Source organism: Leishmania major, chromosome 34, assembly GCF_000002725.2.
Source record: "Leishmania major strain Friedlin complete genome, chromosome 34".
Lineage (NCBI taxonomy): Eukaryota > Euglenozoa > Kinetoplastea > Trypanosomatida > Trypanosomatidae > Leishmania > Leishmania major.
Window position 1 is genome coordinate 933,744 of NC_007286.2, and position 25,624 is coordinate 959,367.

General features: G+C 58.6%; 7 protein-coding genes across 7 annotated transcripts; all 7 read right to left on the reverse strand.

Moving 5' to 3' along the window:
• Nucleotides 1-1,970: 1,970 nt before the first annotated feature.
• Nucleotides 1,971-4,229, reverse strand: LMJF_34_2110 (putative cardiolipin synthetase; the record flags this gene model as incomplete). The annotated part of the gene is made up of 1 exon (XM_001686256.1): nucleotides 1,971-4,229. The coding sequence occupies one exon, from the start codon at nucleotides 4,227-4,229 to the stop codon at nucleotides 1,971-1,973; it is 2,259 nt and encodes a 752-aa protein (XP_001686308.1).
• A 1,740-nt stretch (nucleotides 4,230-5,969) lies between these two features.
• LMJF_34_2120 (conserved hypothetical protein) lies at nucleotides 5,970-6,890 on the reverse strand (the record flags this gene model as incomplete). Its single annotated transcript, XM_001686257.1, has 1 exon — nucleotides 5,970-6,890. The coding sequence occupies one exon, from the start codon at nucleotides 6,888-6,890 to the stop codon at nucleotides 5,970-5,972; it is 921 nt and encodes a 306-aa protein (XP_001686309.1).
• A 1,386-nt stretch (nucleotides 6,891-8,276) lies between these two features.
• Nucleotides 8,277-8,519, reverse strand: LMJF_34_2125 (ubiquitin-like protein; the record flags this gene model as incomplete). Its single annotated transcript, XM_001686258.1, has 1 exon — nucleotides 8,277-8,519. One exon carries the CDS (start codon nucleotides 8,517-8,519, stop codon nucleotides 8,277-8,279), a length of 243 nt encoding a protein of 80 aa, XP_001686310.1.
• Nucleotides 8,520-10,012: 1,493 nt separating this feature from the next.
• LMJF_34_2130 (conserved hypothetical protein) lies at nucleotides 10,013-10,492 on the reverse strand (the record flags this gene model as incomplete). Its single annotated transcript, XM_001686259.1, has 1 exon — nucleotides 10,013-10,492. The coding sequence occupies one exon, from the start codon at nucleotides 10,490-10,492 to the stop codon at nucleotides 10,013-10,015; it is 480 nt and encodes a 159-aa protein (XP_001686311.1).
• A 945-nt stretch (nucleotides 10,493-11,437) lies between these two features.
• LMJF_34_2140 (transcriptional regulator, Sir2 family protein,nicotinic acid mononucleotide 5,6-dimethylbenzimidazole (cobb) protein) lies at nucleotides 11,438-12,169 on the reverse strand (the record flags this gene model as incomplete). Its single annotated transcript, XM_001686260.1, has 1 exon — nucleotides 11,438-12,169. The coding sequence occupies one exon, from the start codon at nucleotides 12,167-12,169 to the stop codon at nucleotides 11,438-11,440; it is 732 nt and encodes a 243-aa protein (XP_001686312.1).
• Nucleotides 12,170-16,592: 4,423 nt separating this feature from the next.
• Nucleotides 16,593-21,017, reverse strand: LMJF_34_2150 (putative protein kinase; the record flags this gene model as incomplete). The annotated part of the gene is made up of 1 exon (XM_001686261.1): nucleotides 16,593-21,017. The coding sequence occupies one exon, from the start codon at nucleotides 21,015-21,017 to the stop codon at nucleotides 16,593-16,595; it is 4,425 nt and encodes a 1,474-aa protein (XP_001686313.1).
• Nucleotides 21,018-22,829: 1,812 nt separating this feature from the next.
• LMJF_34_2160 (conserved hypothetical protein) lies at nucleotides 22,830-24,305 on the reverse strand (the record flags this gene model as incomplete). The annotated part of the gene is made up of 1 exon (XM_001686262.1): nucleotides 22,830-24,305. One exon carries the CDS (start codon nucleotides 24,303-24,305, stop codon nucleotides 22,830-22,832), a length of 1,476 nt encoding a protein of 491 aa, XP_001686314.1.
• Between the last annotated feature and the right edge of the window lie 1,319 nt (nucleotides 24,306-25,624).

The following is a 25,624-nucleotide window of genomic DNA, read 5'->3' on the forward strand; positions in this document are numbered from 1 at the left end:
ACGGCAGCCACATCCGCGTCCTCGAGGACGAGCCGTCCGGCCGCTGCATCCGGCCACGCATCTACAACGGGTTCAGCCTGCCCCTCCCTGTCCCTCCCCCCTCGCAGGCATGCCTGCGCCATCGGCGCCACACTAGCCGGGCCGCGCCATGCGGCCCGAAGTAAGCGGGACCGCCCTCACGGTCGTTACTCGAGGGCGGTGGCGTCTGTCAAAGGGTGGGGCAGGGGTAGCATGCGGTTGGTGGCCTGCGCGCATGCCGCACGAGCCGAGGGAGCACGTTGCCTAGCCTCAGGTCAGGGTCCTGTGAGACCCCGCAGCGTCTGCCTCCACGCCGTGCTTCTCCCCCTCTGTCTCCTGAAGGCCGCTGCATCCTGTCTCGCACACGGCGTGGCGACCCTCACCCACCACGACCACCATCACCACCAGCCCCCACAGTGGACTCCGGATGGCCGGATGGTGTAGTGCGCGCTGCACTGGTGATGCTTCCGGCACCTGCGCCTCACGAGCCCGTTCGGTCGGCTGGAGCGGACTCGGCATGTCTCGCACACATGCACTGTGGGGTCTCTTCGCGCCTCGCCCCTCTGCATGCGATGCGCGGATGCGATACGGCATGCCAGCTGTGCATGACAGGCGCTCGCGCTTTTGTGGAGTGAGCGCCGTGTTCGAGGACGGCGTTGTTGCCGGAGTGCTTGCGGTGGTGATCTGCCGCCTCCGGCGATGTCGCGGGGCGCGGGGTGCGTGCCTGGACGGCCTGCCCGCATGTTGCCGCGACGGGGGCCGGCCGCTGCTGTGCGTGTGGGCCCGAGGGGTCCCCGCCGACACGCACGCGCGTGCGCACACGGGGAGCTCACAGCCTGCCGTTCTGTGGGGGCACAGAGGGTGTGGTGGGGGCAGCGCCAGGCACCCGGCTGGGGCAGCGCCAGGCACCCGGCTGGGGCGGCGCGTGCGAGACGTGTGTGTCAAGGTGACTGCGTGCAAGGTCACAGCGTGCAACAGGGTGTGCTTCGTCGGGCGGGCGGGCGCCGTGTTCTGGGCAATGCTCAATCCACCTGCATAGCGTGCTCCAGTGTCCGGCGCACCACCTTCCAGAGGGCGGCGCGCTGGGCAGCGTCTGCAGAGCTGCTTCCAAGCGCGGCAGCTCTCTGCGTGCGGAGCGCTGCGCAGGCGGCGTCGCCAGGAGGGCCCGTCTTCGTGTGGGTGCCGTTGGCCGCAGTCGCGCATTCTGCTGTGGGCTTGCGGGACACCTGGCAGGTGTGCGTCTGCGTGGCGGCGTCGGCGGTGTGCCGTGCGGTGGTGTTGCTCTCAGGTGTGCAGCCCGAGGTGGTGTGTATGCGTCCCAGCAGGGACGCGGCAGCACAGCCGCCACGCCGCTGCTTCGCCGTTGTCGTTGGGAGGAGGGGGAGGGCGTGCAGGTGTGTGCCCGTGCCGTGCTGTGTGAGCACGCAGTCGCCAGCGCCGTGCCTCCTCTCTCTTGCTGCACCGGGATGCTGAGAGGCTGGTGCGCCTGGTGCCCTGTGGGCCCCGTGGGGGTGAACTGCGCGTCTTGCAGAATGCAGGCCCGTGTACCGACGCTTCGTGACGGGCGCCGGCCAGCCAACAGCGCTGTGCGTCGCTGCGCCCACTGCAGCTGCACTGCGTCCGGCACTGGCGGAGCCACGGGCTGTGCCCTGCATCAGCGCCTCGCTTGCCAAATCAGAAAACAGGAGGTAGGGCACGTATACCCGTTGAATCGCCGGCACAACTCGCGGTGGGCCGGCACCGGCGTGACCGTGCCCGCGGACACCAAGGGTCGGCAACCGTGCCCGAGGGCGTGCGGCAGGCTCTTTGCCTGCTGTCCATGATCGGCACACTGGACGCTGGGATCCCACGGCGCGGTGTGGCCAGCGTCATGAAGGTATTGTGAAGGAGCGGACACAGAGTGCGATCATCGAGCACCAAGGAGGACGGGGTCCGAATCCATCGCGGCTGCGTCAGTCGCATGGCGACCCCGGCGCGTCGACGATGTCCTCGTTGGCGAAGGAGCGGAAGGTGATACGGTCGAGCAGAAAGACAAAGTTGTAGAAGAGCCACGACGTGAAGCGGAGCCACAGCGACCGTTGCTTGTGGTCTTCAAGGCGCACCTCCACGCTCTGCGCGAGATCCCGTAGGAATTGCGTCTCCATCGAGTGGGCTACTTCAAGATCGAGGTGACATAGACATACCTCTAGATTCCGGTTGCTCATGAGGTCCCAGTTGTAGCTTCCGATCGAGCACCACACGCTATCCACAACCACTGTCTTGGCATGCATGATCTGCTGGCCTTGAAACTCGTAGATCTTCACGCCAGCCCTGAGGAGTCGCTCAGTGATGTAGTTCGACGCGTGCCACATGAACCACGGGTCCGTTGTCTGGTTGCTGCCGGCAAGCAGGCGCACATCGACGCCACGACGCGCGGCCTGAACAAGGGCGCTGAACAACTTTCGTGTTGGGAGGTAGTAGGGCGTTGTGATCCAGATGCGGCGGTGACACTTGCGCGTGACCTGCCAAAAGGCGTACTGAATAGAGTAGTCGCGGTAGCGAGGGTTGCAGGAGAGCACTTGTGTCATGGGCTCACGGTGTCGGAGATACATCTGTGCCTCCGGGACCGGCTCCGTGTCGAGAATCGGTATCCGCCGCAGCATATCTGTGTAGGCGCGTTTGTGCGGCAGGTCGGTCGCCCTTGAGAGTGCCTCGCGTCGCGCGGCCAGCAGTTTGCGGCGCATTGCGGAATTGCGCGCACTGTTCAGCTTGCCGCCGCTGCTTGGCGCTGCAGCGGGCGTGGCCAGCGGGGCCCTTGCACGCGTGCCAGCAGCCGAAGCTGAGAACTCAGACGGTGGCGGAAAGGCAGATGTGGCTGTGCTGTCGTTGGCGTCCTTGACGACGAAGGACCCAGGTACGTGGTTGGTGACCTTGACGCCCGATTCAGCCAAAGCAGCGCAGCTGACCGCTGCCCCTTCTCTCAAAGTTACCTCCTTTCCGCCTGCGCGCACGCTTTCTTGCCCTTGTGTGTGACGCGTCGCCTCTCGGTCAAGAAGGGTCTCGCTCGAAAGCCCTGAGCGGCTCCACCGCATCAGCGTCAGCAGCTGATTCGTCTGTTTGTTCCATCGCCCGCGCATGACCTTCATCGAGGCCGACGGTACGTCCTGCAAGCGGCAACCGCTTCGGCCACGCTCCTCCTGAAAGGCACGGTATAGCTCGTTGCGCTCCATGCGCATCCGCCCTTGCTTCACGCGACGCGTGATTTGCTGGGAGGCTATCTGCCTCCAGCGTCGCCAGCCGTACTTCCAAGGGTGCGGCTGCTTCGTGTCTCGGTATACTTCTGCAAGGTGTGCCGCCGCTGGGCCGATGACGCTGCAGTGCGTGTCGCGGAACTTGCCGGTGCCGCCTGCTTCCTTGCCGCAGTACTCATTGCCGATGTTCAGTCCGCCGCAGAAGCCCTGACTCGCGTCCACCAGCAAAATTTTGCGATGATTGCGGAGACCAGGACTACGCTTCCAGTCTAGGCCTTTGATAAAGTACGTGGCGACACTGCGGAAGAAGGGACAGTACGGAATCACCTTGGCGCCGCACTGCTTCAGCTCCTCTGTCAGCCGCGCCCGCCCCGAGATGTTGCCACCGCAGTCGTACAGGAGCTCCGTGTCGCAGCCGCGCTGGCGAGCCTGCACGAGCCGACGTACCGTTCCTTGACCAATGAAGTCGTCCTTGCAAATGTAGGTCTGCCAGTGCACCCGCTCTTTGGCTTCCTTGACAGCGGCCCACATGCTCTCGAAGGCCGTTGCGCTGTCGTGAAACGGGACGACGACATTACCGTGCGACATGCGACCAAGCACCGCGAGGGAGCTGAGGATGTCATCCCAGCGCTGATCAAAGGGAGTGCTGTTGTAGTACCGCTTTGCCTCCTTAAAGGTGTGCTGCATCTTGTCCAGGTAGAAGGCCGCCGTGCCACCAGCATCGGCGCTGCCGGACGCCTCAGGCGACGGCTGGGAAGGGGGCGATGCCGTCGACGCCGAGAGGGGTAGGAACTGTGACGACGGCTCGAGCGCCTTCGTCGCAGCCGCCAGGAGCTGCTCGTAGGCGACGACCGCCGACAAAAAGGCCTCGCGCACCTTTTTCTTTATATTCGCCGAGGTGTGCAGCTGCACACGACGCTGCTGGAGGCGCTCGAAAAGGGAGAGTCCTCTGGAGACACGTGATGGTGCGCCAGCGGCCATGAAAGGGGGCCGCCAGCCGAGTGAGAGAATGGAAGTCTCCGCCGCATCGGACCTCCCAGGCGTGGGGCTGGTGCCCGCCGCATCTAATTTAGGCGCCGTCACTGCATCGCTCTTGCCACGGGATCGCCACGCATCTTGCGCCACATTTTGAATGCGTCGCTTTGGTGAATTCTTCACCTTGTGAACTCCCACGTTTTGAATCAACGCGCGAAAGTTCCGCTTGCCGTTCATTCCATGCATTCCAACCGCACCACCGCGGCACACCTGGCGACCAGAGCAACAGGAGACCCTCACCTTCACCTAAATATCGATGTTCAAGCACTAAGGCTTCTCTACCAATGCTGCCGCGGCGTTGACGGACCAAAAAAAACGCCGACAACAGGATACACACACACACACGAACAATAAATAAGTGTCCTCAATGAGCGCCACGACAGCACCCCGTTGCGGCTCGAAAAAAATGAGAAAGACAGGCACCGCAGATGCCGACAGTCCAGGAGGCACGCAGAGAAGAGTCCGCTCGTGCTCCTGCTGTCTGCGAACGACACTCTTGGTGTTAAGAGAGACGTCGCCAAGTGTCGAACGACATGCATGCGCTTACCTTTCTCACCGCTCTTCCCTCTCCGAAGGAAAGCAACACTCAGCTTCTCAGCCGGTGGTGGCGCACGTGCAGCGTTGTAAGCGTCACTTCTGCGGTTTTTGTGATCACGTGTGCGCGGAGCGCCTCGCCGCGGTACAGTGAGCGGCTTCCTTCGTTTAAGGACGCTTACGGCGAAAGGAAGACGCAGTTCCGAAAAACGTCGTTCCACGCAGATGGAGCGTGCGTACGGAAGAAGTGCGACGGAGGGATAGATAGACAGCCTGCGAAGAGAAAAATCAAGAAACGCAATTACCTCCTGCAGATGAATTCGGCAGCTGAAGAGGGAGAAAGTGGCATAAGGTATGCGTGTTTGTGTGTGTTGGGGGGTACTGGGTGTGAGCACGTGCAGACGGCGCGCACGCCTTTTCTCCTCCTCCTCGTGTTGTCTGTCGCTGGGATGTGTTTTCTGGGAGGGAGCGGGGAGGCAGAGAGAGAAAGGGACGAGGGTAAAAAGTTGATTGCCCTTAGAAAACGTCGGCGTGTTTTCACGAAACGCATGAGAAGAGGTGAGTGGTGTGTGTTTGTTCATGTGTGTGTGTGTGTGTGTTTGGAAGAGTGAGGGAGGACGGAGAGAGAGGAGCATGAAGCAGTCGGTGTTCGTCAAGTGAGCGTGCAGCCGCGAGTACGTCGAGACGCATTCGTCATCGCATTCTCGCATGCACGCTGATTCTGAAAGATGGGGAAAAAAGGTCGTCGGTTCGCCCTCCTCCGTACGCATCGAGCACCGCACGGCCGCGTCCTACACGTCTCCATCAACACACCGATGGCGACTTCGAAGAGAGACACGCCTGCTCACCCCGAGTACGCCGTTTCACGCCTCCCTCATCTTTTTTCCGTTTCGGCCCTGTGTCGACGTGTGCTCATGTCTCTGTGGTTGGGTGGTTGGGCACGTGCAGGAGCTTGGAATGCGAGTAAAGAGAAATCTACAACAAAACCAACCAAGGTGCTCACACAAACGGCGACAACATCCCATAAACGTCGCACCGCCCAACTCCAACGAGTATGCGTATTTACGCCCCTGAGCACACGAGAGCGCACGTGTAGCTTCGCGGCGGCTTCTCACCCCCACCCCCTCCCGCCTCCGTTGCCCTTCGTGCGCGTCACAGATCACGATACCTCTTCGCGCGGTTCTTGCGCTTCAACAGTCCAGCATCCTCCGTCTCTAGAAACGTGTTCTTGCGCCGCTCGATCTCCTCGTTCCGCTGACGCTCCAGCAGCATCTGCTCTTCCTCCGTCTGCATGGGCCACTTCAACGGCCACCAGTCCGGAAAGTTCACCCAGTCAAACACCTCCGGTGTCATGTTGCTCATAAACGTGTGGGCATCGAGGCGAGTGTCGTCGACAGAGCGGGAGAGGGTGACGGCCTCGCGGCTCTTTTTGTCTTCCTCTTCCAAAGGGCGGTTGTCGTACAGGAATGCGCGGTACATGGGCTGCAGCTCCGGTGAGACCTTGTGAATGGGCACCTGCCGGACCCGCTGCTCGTGCAAAAAGACGCGCAGGCGTCGTCGGTGGTAGTAGGTCACGCCGTAGCAGCCCAGCCCGTACAAGATGCCGAGGAAGGCGCCCACGAACATGCCCTGCCCTATGGTGCCCATCTGCGATGCCAGTGAAAGAACCACCGCGCCTGCGGTGCCGGCCACTACGGGGTAGTAGAACTTGTCGTGGTAGCGGTTGCGCACGACGAGGAGGTGGTGGAACGCGCTCGTCAGAAGTCCCACCGCCGCAAATGTCGAGGTGTACCGCCACATAATGCGGTATCGACCAACGTAGCGGCCTTCAATGCGCGACTGCCGGAAGCCGACGCAAAAACCGGCGACTGCGCCGTAGCATGTCACTGGGAAAACGCTTTGCAGAAACCCCCGCCGCCACCGCCACTCCAAATAGCTGTCCACTTCGACCCCGTAGCTGTGCGGCGGCAGGCCCCCCTCGCGCATGGTGGCGTAGATGTCATCAGCGCCAGACGGGCCGCTGCTCGTCTGGAAGCGGTCATCGTTGCCCGTCCGAAACGGCCAGAGAGACATTCTTGCGTGACGGGATAGGAAAGCCGGCGAACGTAGACGAGAACACTTCCGTAGCTCGCAAATGAGACACCGGACGACAGTCTTCTGCGGTTCTCCTTCGTTTTTTTTTGGTGTGTGCGGCAGCGCCCCTCACCACCACCCCTGCATCGAGGAGCCAGCGTGTCGGCGCGCGTCCACCATGCACTCGCTTGTGTGACTTGAAGCACGGCCAACAACCAAGGCGTCACCCATGCGCACACAAACGCGCGACCAGACAGCCAGACAGAGAGAAGAAAAAAGGCAAAGAAGACGCTCTCCAGGTGCTATGCCGTACTCTAGAGGATTTCGTTTGTGAAGGAAAACGGAGAACGTCAGCGGTCCATCAAAAAAGGCACATTTTCGGCGAATGCGAAAGGAGACGCTTGAGAGAAACAAAAACAGACGACGAGGGCACTTTATGTTCATTCCGCCCTCTTTTGTAGGACGCCGCCCTAAACATATCGCGCGGTGTGTCAGAAAAGGAGGGTGCTGCGACGCTTGTCTGAGCGACGATGGCAAACAAACTGAGGAAGAGCAGAATGCCTCCCTCACCCCTCCCTACCTACTCATCAGCCGTTGTTTTTTTGTTCTTGTTGCTCTTGTTCGTCTGAAGGCTGAGGGCATCACAATGACCACGGGTTCTTCTTTTTTCAGTTTGTGCATCACCACGGACCGCCCTTTGCAGGAAAGAAAAAGACAATACCCGTCTCCCTTTCCACCTTTCCCCTCACACCCACGTGCCACACGATCGCTTCAGCGTTGGTCGTCGTCTTTGCCACCTCGGAAACATCGCAGCAGCATACATACATACACAGAGGAAGAGAGAGAGAGAGAGACACACGCAGCCACATACACGCACCGAGGACGTACACACACACACACACACACACGCACGCGCAAACTAAAACAAAACAGACAACAAAAATGGATGGGCGGCCCACGAAACCCCGAAAACGCGCACTGCTGCAGTACACGCAGCCGAGCACACAGACGTTGACGCAGAAACAGCAAATGAAGTGCGTATGTGCGTCCTCCGATTCGAACAGAAACAGGAGAAACAAGCAAAGTGATTCTCCGCCTAGCCCCGTATCGCATTGCTTGCGGCCACTCGGGAGCAGACAAAAATCCCAGAACGCCATTGCCCTACCGTCGCCATCATCATGGCAGGGGAATCGGAAAAGCTCAGAGTACGTGGCGACGAGGATGCGCAGTCGAGTACGGAGGGGCGCAACGCGAAATCCGCGTCGATAAGTATTCCCACTGGTTGCCCGACGCCTTTTGCGTCGGAGCTTGTTCGCGGCTTGCCACGCTGCAGGGCACCACCATCGATCAGCCGTAAGGCGGGCAATACGGTTTCGTGACTGAGGCTCAGCGGCCTGCACGCAGAGCCAGCACCATATTGATTGTGATGCCAGCGTGTATGTTGCATTCCTCCAGGGTTGCGTTGTCTTCCAGTTTTCGGCCAGAGTGCACCAGCATGATCATCTTCTGCGGAATGCCTTCCGTCTCCTCAAGTTTCGCCTTGATGTCGCCTACAGTGTTATCCGGACCGAGTACAGAGATGGAGATCCGCTGCCCCGTGGTCGAGATGACGCTAAAAGAGAAGGTCATTACGTGAAACTGCTCAATAGCGAAGGGTGGGGGAGCGGGAAAGGGTACTAAAGTCCTTCGCAAAGAGTTTTTGAAGAAGCGCAAGCCGTGTTGAGGGAGGGGGGACAACAATTTTTCGTCCGCACAAGCACCACACGAGTGGCGCTGCTGTGTTGAGCTGTACTTGGCAGAGAGTTTGCCGAAGAGGCACTGCAGAAAGAGGAGTGGCGGTGTGGTATGTACGTATGCGATGGCGGCCAATGTGCGCACGAAGAATGTGCACCTGCTGATGAAGATGTACAGTATGATCGCCTCGAAAACCAACCCCAGAGTGGCGCAGGGAGACGAGAAGAACAGTGTGTGCAGACTATGAGACACACAAGCTCGTCAGACACGTTCGCACAAAAGCAGATGTAAGGATAGGGCAAGTGACGAGGACACAGAGGTGGTGGTGGTGGAGAGGCAAACACAGGGAAAAAAGGGTAGAGCGGCTACATTGCCGCACACACAGAACGCTTGGAGCCCCAAAAGAGACCGATACACACGTGCACTTGACTGGAGCGCACGACCTCACGAGTTGCGGCGGCCGCGCTCCTGAATATGGTATACGCCAGGTCCATACAAAACACGTCGAAGAAGGTTTGTGTGCGATGTGCAGCTAGCCTACGGTGGCAAGGAGAACCCTCGTGAACAGCTCGCACTCTCAACCATGACTTCAAGACTCCTGTCTAGGATCTGGGTAACTCAGCGTCAGAGAACAATCCACAAAAAAATAGGCACTACCCACGAAACGGCGCGCCAGCGAGGTGAGAAAGAAGCCGCGCAAATAGCATGGCCATCACTCGGCACCGCCGCCGCCTTGTTCTGTCAGAGCGTCGGGTCAGTCCCACCGTTACTAGCTACTCTTTCTTTTCGGTTGATAACATTAAAGACACTCCCGGAGAAGGGCACACAAAAGTATCCTGCACGCACCTACACCGAAATATCTATGTGTGTATGTATGTGTGTGTATGTGTATGTGTGTGTGCCCTACACCAACAACGTGGAAATGCGCAACAGAAGAAAGGAGGTTTGAAACGAGCCCACCGCAAAGGAAAGGAGGAGTCCACAGGGCCCGCTGTTGCGCAGACCTAGACACGTGCACACAGACGTACATGCGCGCACGCTGGCCGGCGAGAGAGTTGCAAACGCTACGCGTCGCAGTATGTGCGCTGGACACACACACGAAAAAAAAAACCACAACAGGTGCGGTCAACGGAGAACCAACCGAAACGTAGCAACAGCGAGACGAAAAGAGGAGATCTGCCGTACTTTACTCGCCCAAATAAATTCCCTTACAAACGCACCAGACCCTGGAAAGGGGGCATTCGCCTTCCTCGACACACACAGACACACACACACACACACACACACACAAGCACACACACACAGAGACACACAGAGCCGCAGCTCTTTGCGTGTTCGTTTGTTTGTTCGTTTTTCGTGGTCCTGACGACACGCGCGCGACCCTCGACTCAATTGTTCTTCTTTGCCCGACTGCTGTCCGGCGCCACACGGGCTTGGCTGTACCGACGGCTTCGGTGGCCACTACCTGTCACAAACAGCAGCGCGCCAACGAGGGACGCATTCTTAAGAATGTGATGAACGTTCTCTTCGGCAGTGTCAAACGGGTAGTCAAGGTCGACGTAGAACGCAACCGTGGTGAGGATCATTCCAATCGCCATCAGGAAGGAGAAGAAGCTACGCCCAACTCCGAGCAAAATAAAAAGCGAGAAAGTCACAGACATTACACCGGCGGTGCGAACGACGTAGATGTATTCCGATGGCGAGAGCTTGATACCCATTTTGGCCACCATGCGAGGAAAGTTGCTCTTCGCGAGAAACGCCGCGCCCACTGACGGCGCCGCCAACTTGTCGATGCCGTTGGTAATGAAGAACAGCAGCACGAGGACGAGGCCCACGTAGCGGATGAGGTTGCGCAGCATCTTTACCATCCCGAAAATAAAGCGCTCGTCTTCCACTAAGCAAACGCGCGAACCAAACAAACAGAGGCGAGAGAGAAAAGAGACCCAAAAGGAGCTGACGGCGTAAAGTGCGATCACGTGCGTGCGCGTAGAGGGGAGGAGGAGGAGGAGGAGGGAGGTGGCGTAGGAGGGCGCAAAGGGAGGGGGGGGGGTCTTTCTGTCAGTGTCTCGCTTGGATTGGCAGATGGGCGCGAAGATGTGCGAGGCCAAGACCACAGAAACGCCACACACGACCGAAGAGCTCAAGGCTTAGAGGAGGCGGCGCAAAGAAAAGTAGCGAAACCGCCTTGATCTGTATCAGGCCCAGACGAAAGGGGGAAGTGGTCGTTCCACTAAACCTGCGCTGAATCGAATAAGGGAAAAGGGGGCGAGGACAGAACGAGAAAAGTGTCGGGGGCTGCGCAAGGAGAAAAGTGGATGCGTGTATGCAGAGGTTGGTGTAAAAGTCACGGCGGCAGGCGCGGGGAGGAGGTGTGTGTGTGTGTGTGTGTGTGGAACGAATGGAGAGGTTGCAGCAAAGGGGTAAGGAGGGTTAGGGGGGAGGGTGAAAGGGTTTAGGGGGTGCACCACGACTCGGACGGCAAGCAGGCAACGTGTGCCCGTGAGGTACATGTGGTTTGGCATGCAGGGGATTCAGGGATCAGCCAGCGTGTTGTGGCGAGCTTTCAAGAGACGCAAAAGCCGACAAAGCAGAGAAGGAAGACATGCCACAAATCATTCGAAAGCGAAAGGCGGAGAGGAAAGAGGTCGCGTCGCCCTTCAACACCCTATAACTTCATGTAACCTGAATAGCGCTCAGCCTTGTCTTGCCTTGGTCTTGGCACGTGTTGGCCGTGCGGCAGTCCCCCAAATCACCCCGCAGAAGCAGCCACACCGCAGACGCATACTACACCCACCCAACTTGGTTCGGTGCCATCATTTTTTCAAGCTCTCTTTCAGCACTTGGTCCACCCATGTGGGCACAATGCTGCTTGCTTTGCCGTAGATGGACTCCTGAAAGAGCGTGCTGTTGGAGCCCTCCTGAAGATTCAGCTCAAGCGTCGTCGCACCGTAAAACTGCGCCCGCTTTACAAACCCGGCGGCGGGGTACACGTTTCCGGAGGTGCCGATGGCAACAAAGAGATCCGTCGTCGACAGTATCGACTCGATCTCGTCCATGCAGAGCGGCATCTCACCAAACCAAACAATGTGCGGGCGCAAGGTGCCAAGAAAACCGCAGTCGGGGCAGCGGTCAACATCTCCCACAATGTCCTTCTGCCATTCAAAGACGTTCCCCGTGGCTGTGCAGCGGGCCTTCAGAAGCTCGCCGTGCATGTGCAGCACATTTTTCGAGCCGGCGCGCTCATGCAGGTTGTCCACATTCTGAGTGACAATAAAAACCTTCCCCTTTCCACTCAGCTCCTCTTCTAACTTGGCCAGCGCCGTGTGCGCCTTGTTCGGCTTGACAGAGCTTAGCAAAAGATTGCGGCGACGCTCGTTGTAGAAGAGCTGCACGAGAGCCGGGTTTCTGATGAAGGCGTCCGGAGACGCTACGTCCTCGACATGATGGTTGCACCAGAGTCCGTTGCTATCGCGAAAGGTGGATATTCCCGATTCAGCAGAGATGCCGGCGCCGGTGAGGATGGTGATACACCGGCACGCTTTCATCGACGTTTGCGCCCAAGGTTGTCTACCTTTGTTTGTCGTTTCGGATGCATATAAGAGGGCGGTGAGACAAATACGTTCCAGTCCTTTGCCCTGAAGGGTGTGCGATGGCCAGGGCGAAGTCTTTCAGAGAGGGAGAGACACAGAGAGCACAACCGAAGGGCTGCCGTGGTGGGTGCACAGATACAAGAAGTGAGCCGCATCCGAGCGCGTCACTGAAGCCCGCTCACAAGCACCCCTGCGCGCGTCGCAACGCCGTGGGTGTGAAAAAGAGGGAACACATTAGTGACAGAAACGCGCCTCGATGAAGTCGGAGAAAGAGATCAATAGCCCCTGAGCAGAAATTCGCCGGTGGTGCGGAGGCGCACCGTTTGCAAGCTTCGAACCGAAAGGTCCGAAAACACTACCAGGGATTCCCCCATGCGACACACGCAGAAAGTGCGGGTCCCCTCTCTCGTTCCCAGGCAGAGGTGCGCAGATGACAACTGTGCACGCCCAAAAGAAGCGCTCTTGGGTGGAAAGAGCAGTCGCAAGCACCTCTTTATTACGCTGCAGAAGCAGATATGCGTTTTCTCTTCTTCTTACCCATCTATCGGGTCGCACATTCCCTGTCGTCTCCTTCTGTTTACTGTCGCGCTCTCGCGCCCTTTAGGGCATGTCTGCACTAAGATGGTGCGCACATATGGCGGTGTACCTGCTGCTCTGTGTACGTCAACGTGGGCGCGGAAAAAAAAAGGAGATGTCTTACGGGGCGACTCTCGAGAGAGTAGAGCTTGTTAGCTGATCTTTCCGTTTCAACGACCTCAAAGCGGCTCTTTTATATAAAAGCTTCGCATCCTCCTCACCGATGCCCTCACCTCACCCTACTCTGCCTCTGCCCATGCCCGACTCATGCCCCGCGCACGGGTGCATGTGTTCATGCCGGCATACCGATACGCAGATCGCTCTGGGCAAACGCCTAGAGCGAGCCGAAAAACGCGCCGACGACAACTGTTCCCTTTTCCTCTCGTATGCGACTCTCGCAGTCGAGGAGGCGTGCCCGAAACCTGCACTGTTTGCGGGCTGCTATGAGTGTCTACATCATTCAGGTGAACAGATCTACATGAATATATAAATATATATAGAGAGAGATAGCAGGGCCATGCTTTCCGGATCACAGCAGACGTGTTGACGAGGTAAAAACAAAAAAAAACACGTGCAGCGCTGTTATGCGGATCTGCTTGCACTCCACGTAGGTCTTGGTGTCGGGTGTACAGCAATACAGCCTACATACCGAGACCCAATGGACGGTGCGGCACACAAATCGCGAGAGGGTAGACGGAGCAGACGGAGAGGAGCCGAAAGAAAACAAACGCGCGCGACATGCACCAGTAACCCGACGAAAGTCCTATGGTCCCGTGGATCATCCTCGCAGGTCCGCTGTGGCACCAAAGATGGACGACGACCGCAACACATGCGGCTGCGAAGAAAATCGGCGTTTCGTGCGGGAGAGCCAACAACAAAAAGACAACAGATTTGATACCCATGCCCCTGTTGCACATGCGATGACTTTCCTTTTTCCTCCATGTGCTCCGACTCCCACGAACTCGTACCCCGATACATACGTACACACACACACACAACCACCCCTCACCCACCCCCTGTCGCACGGCAGCCACATCCGCGTCCTCGAGGACGAGCCGTCCGGCCGCTGCATCCGGCCACGCATCTACAACGGGTTCAGCCTGCCCCTCCCTGTCCCTCCCCCCTCGCAGGCATGCCTGCGCCATCGGCGCCACACTAGCCGGGCCGCGCCATGCGGCCCGAAGTAAGCGGGACCGCCCTCACGGTCGTTACTCGAGGGCGGTGGCGTCTGTCAAAGGGTGGGGCAGGGGTAGCATGCGGTTGGTGGCCTGCGCGCATGCCGCACGAGCCGAGGGAGCACGTTGCCTAGCCTCAGGTCAGGGTCCTGTGAGACCCCGCAGCGTCTGCCTCCATGCCGTGCTTCTCCCCCTCTGTCTCCTGAAGGCCGCTGCATCCTGTCTCGCACACGGCGTGGCGACCCTCACCCACCACGACCACCATCACCACCAGCCCCCACAGTGGACTCCGGATGGCCGGATGGTGTAGTGCGCGCTGCTCTGGTGATGCTTCCGGCACCTGCGCCTCACGAGCCCGTTCGGTCGGCTGGAGCGGACTCGGCATGTCTCGCACACATGCACTGTGGGGTCTCTTCGCGCCTCGCCCCTCTGCATGCGATGCGCGGATGCGATACGGCATGCCAGCTGTGCATGACAGGCGCTCGCGCTTTTGTGGAGTGAGCGCCGTGTTCGAGGACGGCGTTGTTGCCGGAGTGCTTGCGGTGGTGATCTGCCGCCTCCGGCGATGTCGCGGGGCGCGGGGTGCGTGCCTGGACGGCCTGCCCGCATGTTGCCGCGACGGGGGCCGGCCGCTGCTGTGCGTGTGGGCCCGAGGGGTCCCCGCCGACACGCACGCGCGTGCGCACACGGGGAGCTCACAGCCTGCCGTTCTGTGGGGGCACAGAGGGTGTGGTGGGGGCAGCGCCAGGCACCCGGCTGGGGCGGCGCGTGCGAGACGTGTGTGTCAAGGTGACTGCGTGCAAGGTCACAGCGTGCAACAGGGTGTGCTTCGTCGGGCAGTTGTGGAGGCTCTGGCGGGGTGGGGGCACCACCATGCCAGCGGAGCAGCGGACAGCACGCCACGTGCACCCCATGCTGCCGCTACGAGTTCCCCGCCGTTGGAGGATTCCGAAGTGCGGGCAAGCGGTGCCTGTGTGTGGGACTGGGCGAGCAGGGTCTGCTGTCGTCTTGCAAGCTCAGCAGCTCGAGTTGGGTGAGAGGGTTTTTCTGAGAGCGCCTTCTGAGTGACGTGTAAGAGGGAGAGCACGAAACACAAAGAGCAAAGAGCGAGAAAGCAGTGGTACGAGGAATCCTGTTGCCCTCTACAGGCACAAAAACAAAAGCAACATCGGATTTCCGGTGTGAGAGTACCAGATTAGCGACCGGGGAAAGAAAGGGAGGCAAGAACGTCATGTGTGTGTGTATGTGTGTGTGTGTGTGTGTGCGCGCGCGCGAAATGGGAAGGGAGAAACGCTAACAAAACCCAAGGAAATGCAGAGAAAAAACATGAACGAGACACTGGGCAACGAGAGGGGCAGAGCGCGTTGGACCGAAAATGTGGAAAAAGAAAGCGCCGATGGAGCATGCCCCGCTCGTCGTCGTTGCGAGAGGCCTCGAAATACATATACATACATATACATATACATATACATATACACATACATACATATATATATGTATGTATGTGTATATGTATATGTATATGTATATATATATTAATATATGAACATTAAATGTGACTAAAAAAACAAAAACAAAACAATAACAGATTGTGTGTGTGTGTGTGTGTTTGTGTGTTTGTCTTCGGGAGGGGGGAGGAAACAAGGAAACGGCAGGGTGGGGTCGGGGCGCACAGAGTGTCGGGTAGTGGAACATGAGGAGAGGGTGGGGGAACCGACCGGGAAGGGAAAAAGAGAACGTACATCACACACACACACACACACACACACACACACACAAAATCAACGACAACAATACACAGAACAAAGCGAAAAAAGGAGAAACGCGTGTGAAAAAGAAGAAGAAGCAGCAGGAAGGGAGAGAGGGGGCAAAGAAACCGAGAACAGGAGCGAAACGAAAAAAAAAGGTGCAGCACAATAGTGACAGAGAGAGAGAGCAACGGTGGCACACTTCAGCACGGCGCGAGAACACACCCATACATCGTCGAATAAAATACTTATAAAGAGTGTTGGGTCGGCGAGGGTAACGGGTGGGAGACAAGGAGACGAAAAAAAAAGACGAAACGAAATCCCATCCGCGATAGCACACGCAAAAAACGAAAACTTAGCATGCACAGAACGTCAACCACGACACGCCCAGAACGAACACGCCTAAACGTAAACCCGACTGGAGAAACTCACAATGTACCGAACGACCGCGAGGTGACGTTCCTCTTTCCCCTTGTGTGTTGTTCGCGTTCCCTGCTATCCGGCCGCCGCATGAGGAATAAATCCGCACACCTTCTCACGTGCTCCCTCTGTCAAACAACGCCGCGAGCACAAGCGAAGAAAAAAAGAAGGAGCGCAGCAACTTCTCGTCTGAGGAGGTTTGAAGAACGGCAAGAAGGAAAAAGGGAACGAGGCAAGTCCGCTGGCGCTAGCGGCTGTCGGGCAGCACAGTACGAACCAAAGGAGCAGAGAGCAGATACCTTCATCCCACACGCAAACCACTCTAATCAAGTATAGATGCGTCACGTGAAGAAGAGCAACAACAATAAGAAGACGCACGGTAGCGGACATCCGAAAAAGAGGCGCTTCATCCACAGACAAAAAGAAATGCCCACCGAACCCTTTCGCACTGCTTCCCGCTCAGTCTGGCGCAGAGACGGTACGATCCTGCAGGTCGCGCTTCAGGATAGTGGACAGATCAGCGTCCTCCGTGTACATTACCGGGGTGGTGGGCAGCCCGTAGGGGTCGTTTGCAAAGAACCCTTGCCGGGACGCAGATCCTGTGGCGACCATCTCACAGATATGCAGGCGGCCGATTTCCGCCTCCATATTCGGGCTGGCCGACCCGCGACGACGGTGGTGGTATGTGTTACCACGCTTCACCATCGTTGAGGCGTGAAGAGAGGCAAGTGAGTCGCCTCGGCGAGTTACATGCTTCCCCGCAGAGGCAGCGTTGGTGTCATGCACTGATGTGGTGGCTGCCATGGGCGAGGTTGCTGCAACGCTGGTACCGGTGGCGGCTTCGCTGTGGAAGACAGGCAGCAAAGCCACACGCGACTTCTGCTCACCCAGCGGCGACGAAAAGGAATCCTGGACATCCGAAAAAGAGTCCGCATGGCCGCCGCTTGCGAGATCCGCGGCGACCGGTCGTCCACGCGACGACGACGCAGCGGCGACGCTTGTGCTCAATGGCGTGTTGCCAAGCTTGCTGGTTGCCGTGGCTGTGGCGAGCGCCGACGCGCTGTCGTCGACGAGAGCAGCGGTGGCCGCCTCGTCATTGCCGTTGCGCGACTCCGAGTGCTCGGTGCCGTCGAGAGGGGACGGTGGCGGCGGCTTCTCGGCCTCCTCATCGCTCTCCTGTGCCTCCAGCGCGACAATGAGCTTGTTGATCTGCCGAAGAAACTTTCGTATTTGCGGTCGCTGTAGCGGGTTAGCCGCCAGCATAGACTTGATCAACTGCGCTTCGTCAGGGAACTCAGCCTCGAGCTCTTCAGGTAAGATGAGTTGGTGGGCATCGGTCAAGATGCGAATGCGCTCGTGCAGCGTGGTAAAGGTGCACAGCATCTCCACTGCAATGATGCCAAGGGAGAAGATGTCGGACGGCTTGTTTACCGGTTCACCACGCCTCTGCTCTGGGCTTGAATACAGCGGGCTTCCGCCGACTACCGATCCCTCCTGCTGGCCACCAGCGACGTTCGACGCCAAGTCACCGGCGCTCCCGTTAGCGTTGCCGCGTCGTTTCGCGAGCCCAAAGTCGCCGATCTTGAGAACGTTGTCGTTGGAGACGAAGATGTTCGTTGGTTTCAAGTCATGGTGCACCACGTCCAGGTTGTGCAAGTAAGCCAAGCCCTTGCCGATTTGCTTCATGTAGCGTAGCACCTCGAGCCGGAAGAAGCCGGTGCGGAGACGCAGCCAATCCGCTAGCGTACCGCGTGAGAAGTACTCCATCTGGATGAAGAGCATGTGGTAGGTGTCGCCAGCCTTGGAGGCTGTGTCGTGGTCGGTGCTGTGTCCGTTTGTGTTGCCGGATGTGGACACCATGAGTGAGTTGTCGCTGTAGGCCAGCGATGTCGTTTCGAGCCCGTCCTCGTCGCGGTGGCACAACTCCAGACGGTTTGCGGTCGACACGGCGATATCCTCGATCCAGCAAAAGTAGAAGCGCACCACGTTGGCGTTGTCGAAGGAGCTGTGCAGCACGGCCTCCTGCACCACTCGCTCCTCGTCCTTTTCGTGGATGTGAATCGCCTTGATAGCGTACCGTGCATGCGTCACACGGTGCTCGACGCAGAACACAGACCCCTCACCCCCAAACCCGATCTTCTCTAGGACCTTGAAGTGCAGCTGGAACAGCTTGCCCTCCCCCTCCGTTCCCGTATTAGCTTGTGAGCGGCTATAGCTGCTGCCGCGGTCCGAGAATGTCTCGTCCAGCGCCGGGGCACTTGCATGCTGCCGCGGCGAAAACTGCGCTCGCAGCCACCAGCGCTCGCCGAGGTCGATGTCAACTGTGTCGTCGTCGCTCGAGCTGTTCGACGCGGACGCAACGGCCTTATCGGCTTCCGCAGAATTGGCCGGACTCGAGGACGATGCGGCCGCTTTCTTCACTGGCGTCTCAGACTTCGTTGCCTTCTGTTGCACCGTGGACGACGTCATGTCAAATCCCGCCTTTGATGAGTCTGCGGTGCCTCTGGTCGTTTTGGTCGCTGAGGTGGCGGTTACACGGAACATCTTCTCACTCTCATCGTACGTGATGGAGCGCACCTGCTCTGGCGCCGGGTACACCCATGGCGAGCGTGGCGGGGACCCGCTGAGGTGCCCTAGCTGGTGGTGCCGCATCAGCTCCTGCAGCGAGTCGTCTGAGTGGGGAAGCGACACAGTCGCCATGGAGACAGACGCTGTCGGTAAAGTGCCCAAACCAAGGGTGTCTATCGAGAAGGAATCCATTATGAGGCTGAACGGGGTGCCTCTCCCGCCGCGCGGGGAGAGGAGGTCTTGCGGGACCAGCTGTGTCGATGGCTGATGAGAGGAGGACGTGTGGGAGACTCGGTCACGGTTGCGGTCCGCCTGGGCCCAGGCGCGCTGCAGCTGCCCTCGGGGCGGCACGCCGGCGCACAAAAACGCGATCGAGCCGGCGAGGCAGAGCACGTGGAAGGAGATGAAGGCGGCGGTGCGCCAAGCCAAGCCAGTTTTCACCACCGCTCCCGAGCTGTCGAAGCCTAAGAGTGTGTTCTCGGTAGAGTAGACGCCGCTCGTGCCCACCACCGTTCTCGACGACGTCGCAGAGTCGATGGCCTGGAAAGTCACAGCACCACTTTCTCCGTTGAATGCCCCCGTCAGAAACGGCCAGGACACAGGCGGCGTCTCCCACCAGGTGCACTGATGGTAGTACGCTGCGAGTTCCGTCTCCTCACGCTCATCGGCCTCAACGTCATCGGTAGCCCACTCGCCACAAGCGCCGCCGTCGCGGCAGTGACCACGCCCTGAGTCACCGCTTTGCATGAGTGTCAAGAGCTGCAGACGGCCCGCGGCGTGCGTTGTGGGCACCAGAGCTCCAGCGACCGAAGCAGATGTGAGCCGCGGCAGACCTGTAGGTGCGTCGCCCCTCGCATCCGCCTCCATGGATATGCGAAGCTGCTCCGCCTCCTCCACCAAACTGCCGGAGGCCGAACGTAGAACTGGAACGCGGAAGATTTCATCAGCGCCACTTACCCACACATATGCAGCGATCACAGTGGAAGTTGCATTCGAGGATGACGCCGTCGAGTCTGTCCCATTTCCAGAAGACTCGCGCGCCACATGTGGCAAAGTCGATGTCCACGCCGTGGTGCCATCGTGGACGCTTCGGAGACTCACATGGCTTGCATTGAGCTGGTGTACACTGACCACGCGGCTGATATAATCGGCAGCCTGAGTATGGGTGCGCTGCAAGTTGCGCATCAGCACCGCCGTCGACGTCCGAGCGGCAGGCGTTGGGTTGGCCTGTTGATCTGCAGCACGCCTGTAGGCCAGATTCACGACATGCTCGTCATCGTAGTCGAACATGCTGCGCATAAACTGAGAGAAGAAGCGCGGCGTGTGCTCGCTGTCGTCCTCTGTAGCAGCCGCCGACGAGGTATCGGCTGCGCTATGTGCGGAAAAGTGCAACGGGAAGCTTGGCTGAACGACTGCCCGAGGCGACATGCGCAGCTGCGAGAGGCGGATTGACCAGCTGTACTCGCCTGGCCTCACCACGTGTAAAGCAATGTTGTAGCGGAGAATGTGCAGTAGAGGAAGGAGCTCATTGTGCGGGACGCGGTGCGACTCTGTCGTTGAGGCACCGCGTGGTGGGCTTCTGGGGGCGTTGCTGCCGCTAAAAGCCTGCGATGGAGTTTCTCGGCCCCCAACAGGCCGCCCTGTGCTCGCGTCGAGATCCGCCACTTGAACTGAGGTCGTCACGTACACATCTGTGCCGCCCAAAAAGAGTGTTTGACGCCTCAGCAGCGTTGAGATGTTCATAAAGAAGTAGGTCCGGAGGGACTGCGGTAGCTCTTCGAGCCGCTCGGTCGCATCCATGGACTCTAGTGGAGTGAACATGAAGAACGGAACGCGTGTAAAGAGACTGTTGCCACGTACAAGAAACGGAAGCGCTAGTGGATCGCGCAGCGCCGCCTCCTTGGACGGTGGCAGGTCTATCGTCACGGTGATCATGTCACCGCCAGCGTCGGCGCACCACGCATGCTGGCCACGCTCCAGATCATAGGCGTGCAGATGACCGCTCTCCGTCACTAGAAGTGCCAAGCTGCTGCCAGGGAAGGTGTAGCGAAGTGCCACACTCCCCACGGATGGTGCGTTGGAGAGTGTCTCGTCCGCTCCGATCCCCTGTGCAGGGTGGAAGTGAGCAGATGGTGCTTGGGAGCGGCACACCGAGCACAGCGCGAGTGCGGTCAAAAAGAGGAAGAGAAAAAATCGCTTAAGCGGTCCGCCATGTGTGCCCGAGCGCTTCCCCGCGCTCCGCCGCCTCTGCTCGGGCCTCACCGTGGCTTCGATTCCAACGAACGAGAAAGGCTGGAGACGTGCATCCTGTGGCATGCACCTACGATTCACGGCAGCAACGAAAACGTCGGCGGAGACAAAAAGTGACCTGTGCACTGCTCCAGAGCATACGTCCACGCAAGATGCTCCCAGACACGCGCACGGAAAAGACGAATTCACAAAACGAGCAAGCGCGCACGTAGGGCAGAAGTGCAAGCGGGAATGACAACAGCGGGAGAAAATACAGAGATCGTCCAACACGCCGCGTAGCACCAAGCGCGCGAAGTAGGGCGTGTAAGAGGGAGTCGGTGCGGCAAGTGAGCCGCGGATGTGCGTCAATGGCAAAAGAAAAGAGTAAGCCTAGCTTTCATCAACACTCTCTTCCCGAGATGCGTATTTTTCGTTCCTTTTTTTGTGTGTACGTGGTGGCGGGGGGAAGGGGGAGAGGCGTGACAATGGCTCGACACGCAGACACAGACACACTACCACTGGCCTAGCCGTTGCAAAGAGATACAGCGCAGATCGTGGCACCACGTGCGCGCTTGGATCTGTCGGTTACGCGTTCAGGTCGTCCTCTTTACAGGTGAGAAAGGAGCAGAGAACAGAGCCGTATCTCTCGAATGTCACCTTGAGTGGTACCGTGGCAGCGCGGCCGCCAATTTTCTTGGCGACTCTGGCGTCCGTGCGCGTTGGCACGCGTGTCTGTTGCGTTCTTTGGCTTCTTTTGCTGCGTTCCCTTTTCGACTTGCTCGTGCACTGCGTTTGGGTGCCCTTCGCTCTTCGTCTTTGCGAAAAAAAAAATTCGAACAAGGGGAGCGAGAGCGAGAGACCGCGCGAGATGGCACGTGCGCAGGTGGAGGAGCGTGTCTGGAGTGAATGGCATACAAAGAGAAGAAGAGCAACAAGCGAAAAGGCGAAAAAAATAATAATAATAATAATAAAGCAGCAGCCGCGGAGGTGAGAGGGAGGATGCAACTGTGTAAGCGGATGTGTGGAAATGCGTGAGGGGAGACGAGTTGCTGGCACTCAGTTGGTAAACACAAACGAAGCACAAATTCACACACCAATAGGAGAAAATAAAAAAAAAACACAAGGGGGTTGTGATCCGACTGCGAGGGACAATGACGGTGCGTACGCAGAGTATCGGCAGTAAAACGGAAAGAGGGGAGAAGCGACAGTGCGGCGAAAGAAGCACGAGAGGAGGCAGTTGTGCTGAAGCACATGTGACATAGAGAGAGATGCCAAGGAGTACGAGTAGCATACGCTGAGTACAGCATAGGCTGCTGAGCAGCGCAGGAAAGCAAGCGCCGTTAGGACGCTTGATCTGGGGAGAGTCTATATGAATCGTCTCGAGCAACGACCACCGCACTCATTGGTGCATGCGCGGCGAGGCACCATCCAATGCGAACCTCTCCACCCGTACTTCTCCGCGCTCAATCTTGGTGTTATTCTTTCCCTAACACCAACTTCTGACGCTGATGATGTAAGTTATGTTCGGCACTATCCAGGTATGCGCACCCCCGGAGGGGGGGGGGGTGGCGATGCAACGAGGATAGGGAAGAGGGGAAGAGTTTTGCACACGCGACGTTAACCTCAATGAGGAGAAAGACAGCCAGAACTACGAAGAAGAACAAGACCGACCAAACAGCAGTCTGTAGACCACAAGCAGTTCGTGTCAGAATGCCCGCTATCGCCCTGAAAACCACCATGACGCCTGCCCCCAAAAGGGAAAACAAATCATAAGATGAATACGGACAGAGACGTGCAGTGCGGGTGAGGCGCAGCAGCGCCCCGCAGACCGAAACCCCAACCTCGGCGTGCACAAGTGTGTCCACGAAGGCGCCATTACGAACCACCGTCGAGAGGCCGTCAGCGCTCATCATCACGCACCAGGACCATTGTCTTCCAGGCGTGTGCCGATGTTGAGGTGGGGGTCATCTCGGCCACTGCCAGACGTGCCGCTGCGACCGCGCGGTCGCGCTGACTCCCGGCAATGTCTTGCAGCAACTCCGCATCCTTTTCCTGCCCATCCACCACGAGCTTCACAAGCTTCTCCTGCAAGGCCACTCGCTTCTCCTGTAGCTGCTTCAGCTCCGCCACATCCGCGAAGGTGAAGCGAGGCGATAGCAAATGCCGAACAGAGGGTAGGATCTCATCCAGCGGCACGTGACTGAGCGACTGCGATGTGGCCCACTCCGCAGGCAGGGCATTGAAATCCTGAGCTGCCAGCACGGTGTCTCGAACGCCGAAGCAGCGGTCGTCTAGCTTGGCCTCGCAAACACTGTTGCGCACACAATGGTCATAGAGATGAGAGAGAGTGTCTCGCGGCATCGTCTGCAGCTGCTGCACTGCCGCAAGGTCGGTGCTCCCGCTGGAGTCCAACTCGGCAGCGTACACCATGCATCCCAGCAGATGCGCTGCTGCGCTCGCCTCAGAGACGTTCGTCGACGCCAGAGCCTCTAATGCGTCAGCGGCACGTCCAGATAGTCGCTGGCATGCCCGCGCCAGTAGCAGGTCTATGTTTGTGTGATTCACCACACCACCCTTACCCGTTGCGTGCTGGGCAAGAGTGACATCCTGAGAGTGTGCGCAGCGATGAGAGGCCCCTGTGAACGGGGCACAGGGGCTTGCCTGAGAGCCGGTGGAGTGCGGGGATGCGGCACTGCACCAAAGAGTTTGCACGGAGGCTGGAAACTCGAAAGGGTCCACCACCCTTGCCACCAGGTCTTCAAGGTCGATCTCTTTGACCGCGTTTTTCTGGCTTTCCAGTTGGAGGAGTTTGCCGCGCAGCGAGTAGCGGTCGAGATGCATGATCCTCGCTTTGAGCCGCTCGACTTGCGCATCGACCGAGTCCGCGTCGGACCCCGCGCACGGTGCAGTCCATGATGTGGTCGTGGAAAGCCCCCGTGTTGACACCGCCGACGCTCCATACTCCTGCTCAGGTTCATCTGGGAACAGATCCATGGACAATGTCTCGCCCGGATGACGAGGTGTACCGCGCATCAGGGATGCCGATCTACTCGACGGTGTTCGGGACGTTTGAATTCGCTTGCTGCCGTGCTGCTGCGTCAACGATTGCCAACTTCGTCGCAGCTCCATGCCACGGCGCCGCTCATCCTGCGAGAGGGCAATCATGGAGCGGGTCACGTGCAGTCGCCGCTGCCTATCGAGCAAGGCGGCCAGCTCATTTTCAAGGGCTTCAAGAAGCTCATCGTTTGTGGATGACTCTACAATGGCGGCCTCGACGTCGTCTACGGCGCAGCAGATGGCGTCGGCGTGCACGGCGAGCGAGATCGCAAGGAAGCGCAGCAGATCCACGGCGCTAGACGGCGAGTTTGCCGTCATCAGTGCGCCGCTTTGAGCCAACGTGCTCTGCAGGGAACGAGGACAGGCGTAGGAGTGACGGGGAGAGAAAAAACGAGCTCTCGGCGCACCTATCGTCTCCGCATAAGTGAGTGCCGTTGCAGTGTGGAGGCGTGCCTTCGCGTCGCTACTACCCAATCGCGAGCAGACAATCTAGGGAGGGGGTGCTTCTATGATTTGTTTGTCGCCTTATACTGCGACGCCTGCAGGAGCAGTACGCTAAGAAACAGAAGTGGGCACAGAATGACAAGATAAAGGCTGACAGCATTCGTGCTGTTGAGGTTGATGATATGTCTTTCCCAACAGAATTATCTCCTCCATCCCACTACTACCACCAAACCAAAAAAAGACCGCGTTGCTAGCAATCTCAAAGCAGCGAGCACTCCTCTGCACGTCAACGTTTCCGTCACGCGCATCATCAGCGAACTCAAGCGCACAAAGCATCTGCTTGTGTGCTGCTGCTTGCAGCGTGCGGGCTTCAGCTTTGTGACCGGTTTCACCGAGCTTCGCGCATGTCGGAAGTTGGGCGTGTGTTACTCGCATTTCTCACCGAGAACAACTGCGGGGCCGCGCGCCATCTGCAGCTGTTCGTCATCGGATGCGACTAAGAGGGCCTCGGAAAATATGTGGCCCTGAATCTCCTGTAGGTCAAAACCCACCGGATACGTGTGAATGCAGCCCCGCTCAGCAGCGCCACGTTCTTCACCTTGAGACTCTGCCCCCCGATACTCCCGAGTCTCGCAGTGAAAGACCACATCATCAAAAGAAACAGGCGCGCTGCCCGACAGCCCTCACAGAAACTGCTAACGTGAAGAGAGAGGCATCGCCGAATGACAGGTTGACCGATGCGCGGAAGAGGAGTCGCTCCGTGATTGCCGCACGTGGCCGCGGCTCTTCGGACGCGCCGATTGCGGATGGCATGGTCATGGAATACTTTTTCGCCAACGGCGTGGGCGACGGCGGCGTCTATAATGCGCGAGCCGACGGAGAGGGGGTGGGGAAAAGGGGTGACGCTTGTCGCGACGTCATCTAACGGCACACAATCCTACCAAGATTAGTCGGTGCCGCCTTCGCCTCAGCCGCGATGCTTGCGACAGCGACGGTGCTCCCGTGAATCGCATCTGCTTCGGCACAGATGAGTGCACGAGATTAGAATAGGGTTCCCTTCTCCTTGTCCCTCTTGGCATATTTGGAATGAAGCGCAATGATAGAATTCTGTGATGACGTTGAGGAGCGCAGGCAAGCCAGGAACAAAAAGAGAAGACCAGCACACGCCTCGTAGAGGTCTCCTTGCTTTCGCG